General features: G+C 37.3%; 1 protein-coding gene across 1 annotated transcript; it reads left to right on the top strand.

The window, feature by feature from the left end:
* Positions 1–644: 644 nt before the first annotated feature.
* nkx3-1 (NK3 homeobox 1) lies at positions 645–1,863 on the top strand. Its single transcript, XM_084388378.1, has 2 exons — positions 645–813; positions 1,300–1,863. Exons 1-2 carry the CDS (start codon positions 714–716, stop codon positions 1,731–1,733), a joined length of 534 nt encoding a protein of 177 aa, XP_084244504.1. The 5' UTR covers positions 645–713; the 3' UTR covers positions 1,734–1,863.
* Positions 1,864–4,275: the final 2,412 nt, after the last annotated feature.

Here is a 4,275-nt window from a genome sequence, read left to right as displayed (position 1 = left end):
AGCATTTCATTATATGAATATTATATATATATATATATATATATATATATATATATATATATATATATATATATATATATTAATAGAATGAAATATATTACAAAAATATACAAAATTGTTTGTATTTGTGTATATATAAATTGTGTGTGTGTGTGTGTGTGTGTATATATATATATATATATATATATATATATATATAATATTCAGAATGAGATGTTATATTATAAAAATATACATAAAATTGTTAAATTTCAAAGAATGAAATATATAACAAAAAAATATATATAAAAAATGTGTTTATATATATATATATATATATATATATATATAAACAATTACTCAACTCTTCAATTGTTTCATTTTCTTTCGTTCCTACTCATTTCTTAGTTTCATATAAATATACTTAAAATTATGAGTGGGGAGGACTGCTGAAAAAGAACATAAATAAAATATCTCTGCCACTGTGTGAAGAATGTATTAAGACTTGTGTCTGGTGTTTGACAGAATGATGGTCCGCGCAGACGTGTCTGTTTTAGCCATCAAGGAGCTTGAGGCGATGACGTCAGCACAGGGCGCTCCTCCAATAGTAGAAAAGACAACAGCACTCACGCGCTATTTAAAGTCAAGCAGTTGAGCTGGAGAGTGAAAGTGCAAACACTTACCAGGAGGAAGACGCTTTATCCTTGACTTCATTCAGGAATTTGGCGACATAGATGGCGGATTCAAACAAGCAGTTGACGTCGTTTTTCATTGAGGACATTTTATCCTTAAAAGAGGATAAAAAAGATGACGACAAAACAGACAGACGAACAGGTATTGTAGCCTACTTTAAAGACAGCCTTGCAGTTGCAGCAGTGTTCTGTTTCTGTGTACATTTTTAGTTAGTTAGTTCACTCTATAAATGATATTGTTTCAATCCATGTTTGGCTCAAATATGGACAAAACCAACGGTTAAAAATGTAAACCCAATGGTTGAATTTGTCCATATTTGACCCAAACATGGGCTGAAACAACCCAGCATAGCGTTAGTTAGGCAGTTATAGAATTTGCATATCCACCTAAATTAATTAGGTAGCTAGGTAGTTTAGGTAAACCGAACATGTTACCCATACATTGCACGTTTGACCTCGCCATTCGCCACACAGGTTTCTGTCATGTTTAGATAGCCTATGTAATGAAGACCAGTTTTCCAGTGAGAACATATGAGTTTAACCTCACATCTTGTACTTGCGTTCACAGATTCAGTTTTCCAGTGAGAACATATGAGTTTAACCTCACATCTTGTACTTGCGTTCACAGATTCGGTAGACCTATGTCTGAACTCTGAGGATAATAAAACATCGTATTCGACAGAGGTGACGCCGGGTGGCGTGAAGAAGAAGCGCTCGCGGGCCGCGTTCACGCACCTGCAGGTGTTGGAGCTCGAGAAGAAGTTCAGTCGTCAGCGATACCTGAGCGCGCCCGAGCGCGCACACCTCGCGAGCGCGCTGCACCTCACGGAGACTCAGGTGAAAATCTGGTTCCAGAACAGGAGATATAAAACCAAACGGAGGCAGTTAACGACCGAGCACGGCAAGGAATACTTTCAGAAATCAGACGCGACCGCTATGGCTGCTACAGAAGAGGACTTTTTCAGAGCGTCACTTTTAGCGACAGTCTATAATAAATCCTTTCCATACCGGCCTTACGTGTATGACTTGCAGGGACTGAGAGCATGGAGACCAGCACTGTGATGATGACGGGGATATTAACCTGGACTTTGGGAATGTTCTCAGAATTTTGTGAATAATATTCTATATTATTATGGTGTGTTTTTTTAAATATTGTACAGCTTTGTATTCTGTGTAATAAAATATTTTTTTTCAAACTCCAGTGATAATTGTTCATTCATCCTCACTCCATCTACACCTTTATTCCCATTTTTAAAATTAATTTAAGAAGTGCTTTCTTCATGGACTGAGACAAATATACTTACCTTTATCTTGCATTTATCCCCACTAAGGTATTATGATAACATGTGACCTCTTGAAATTCATATTTCTCTTATCTGGCTAAACAGACCTAGCATACTTTTATAAGGAACTGTTTTGTTTTTTGTTTTTCTCAAGAGAATGTTACTTCAAGAATATGAATCTTAAGTAAAACAAAAATATATATATATATAGGCCCTATATATAATAGTGCAACCTATAATTTATTGGCCTATACGGTTTAGCCACTAATTTGCAAAAGAGTAAATTGCCTCGAGAGCGTGTTGCAAGCTCATATGGCCTTCAATAATTAATGTGTTCTCAAAGTAATTTCAGTGTATTATGTGGTTCTAAAGTTTTTCTTTCTTTGGACTTCAGTGAAAGTTTTCTCGCATACATCATTCTTTCAAATCTCGAAATCATCACACTTATCTATAAGAACTAATTCCTAAAAGCGCTCCATTGTTTAACAAGCACTGCAATTATACTTCAGCCTGTACACTTGCTGTTCACAAGCCATTCCAGCTGATAAATCAAGAGAAGGAATCTTTTTGTAAAACATGCGGGCCTGCTCAACATAGAAGTTTAACGTTGCTACAAGAGATAGCAATCTCAAGCACCCCTATCCTTTTCCTATTCAACTTAAGTTGACTTCGGCAGAGCAATGGCTTGAACCGCCTCGACCGGAGGTGGTCTGTTGTCTGAGTGATACAGGCTTCTCCAGGAAAGATGACATGATTTACCCTGTAAAGTGATGGTCTAATCAGTGAGTCATGAGAACAGGTTTGCAAAGACCACAGGATCTCCCAACCTGAAAAATGTAAGTTTACACACAAAATTCCCAGCATTCTGTGAATATGTAATTATTCTTCAGGAAGTAACTGCCATGTATGTCATCCGTCACCTGTCTTTAAAGAGCTCTCGGGCATAACCAGACCTCTTTAGCTATTTCTACAAAGACTTGTCTCAGTAAGTGTGTGGCATTTCAAGAATAGCAGTAGGAAGTGTTTGTTATACAGGGGTGTTAAAATGAGGTATGTTTGCGCTCCAGAACATCAAAAACGTAATAGTTTTTGCTAAATCGTTTTGAATGTGATGTCATTTGAATGTAAACTTAAACAGTGTAAACTTAAACTCTATATATTATACATTATATATATATAAAACTAAACTATACACTCATTGGACACCATTTTGCCTTCCGGCTACACTCCTGGGCAAAACAAAAGGCTAAACACTTAGCTTTTAATTGTCTTAACCACCTATTATTGGTCAGGAAATTAGCCAAATTTAAGAGAATGCACTACTTAAAGGTCCCGTTTTTCCTGTGTTTTTGAAGCTTTGATTGTGTTTACAGTGTGCAATATAACATGTGTTCATGTTTCTCGTGTAAAAAAACACAGTATTTTTCACACAATTTACTTATCTGTATACCGCTGTTTTCACTGTCCTAAAAACGGGCTGATGACTTCCTTGTTCTATGAAGTCCCTCTTTCAGAAATACATAACGAGTTCTGATTGTGCCAGCGGTTCCTGTGTTGTGATTCGACAGCAGCTTAGCGCACGTTGCCTGGAAAGGTCACGCCTCTTACCATAACGTGGAGATGCATGCGCATTGATCTCTAAGTACAGCATCCCTGGGAAGGCCAAACAAAGGTGATTTGACTCCGGGATGAAAATAACAGCGTCTCGACGACATGGCGACAAACACACTCTACAAACGCAACTCTTCCTCTTCTCCGTGGGACCGCAACAAGACTACGCCCCCTTTTTTTGTGTATTCCTGTGGGCAGAGGTTAGTCAATAAACTGTTCTAGTGACATCATTAAAGCAGGAAGTAGAGGGATGTAGTCCAAACCGGCCGTTCGCTGTATGCTTTGAAAGGGGACTTCTGTTAAATAAAATATCTCGCTTGGCATTGAACTTTGAGCTTTATAATTTTACAGTTATTATTTATGCTCTAACAGCAACATTACACACTAACTAAAGTTTGAAAAATGGGATCACGGAGAACAGGACCTTTAAAAAGCTATTGCTGCCTCAGAAAAACATCCAAAAGTTTTTGTCAGAATATGGGAAGTTGTGTGTGGAGCGATGAATCACAATGAAACACGAGTTGAATGGTGATGCTCCAGAGCGACGTCTTCGAAAATCTTCTGTGAAATATAATAAATGCATCCACAGTGAAGCATGAAGAAGAGTCTTATTGAGTGGGGAGCCTTTATTGGTTTTTATTGCTCATTTAATGCTTTGGAGTACATGAGAATATTGCAGGAAGTCTTGCTTCCTACAAATGAAAAGTTGT

Source organism: Rutilus rutilus, assembly GCF_951802725.1.
Source record: "Rutilus rutilus genome assembly, chromosome: 19".
NCBI lineage: Eukaryota > Metazoa > Chordata > Actinopteri > Cypriniformes > Leuciscidae > Rutilus > Rutilus rutilus.
Note: the sequence above shows the minus strand (reverse complement) of the source record. Positions and strands in the feature narration are given on the sequence as shown.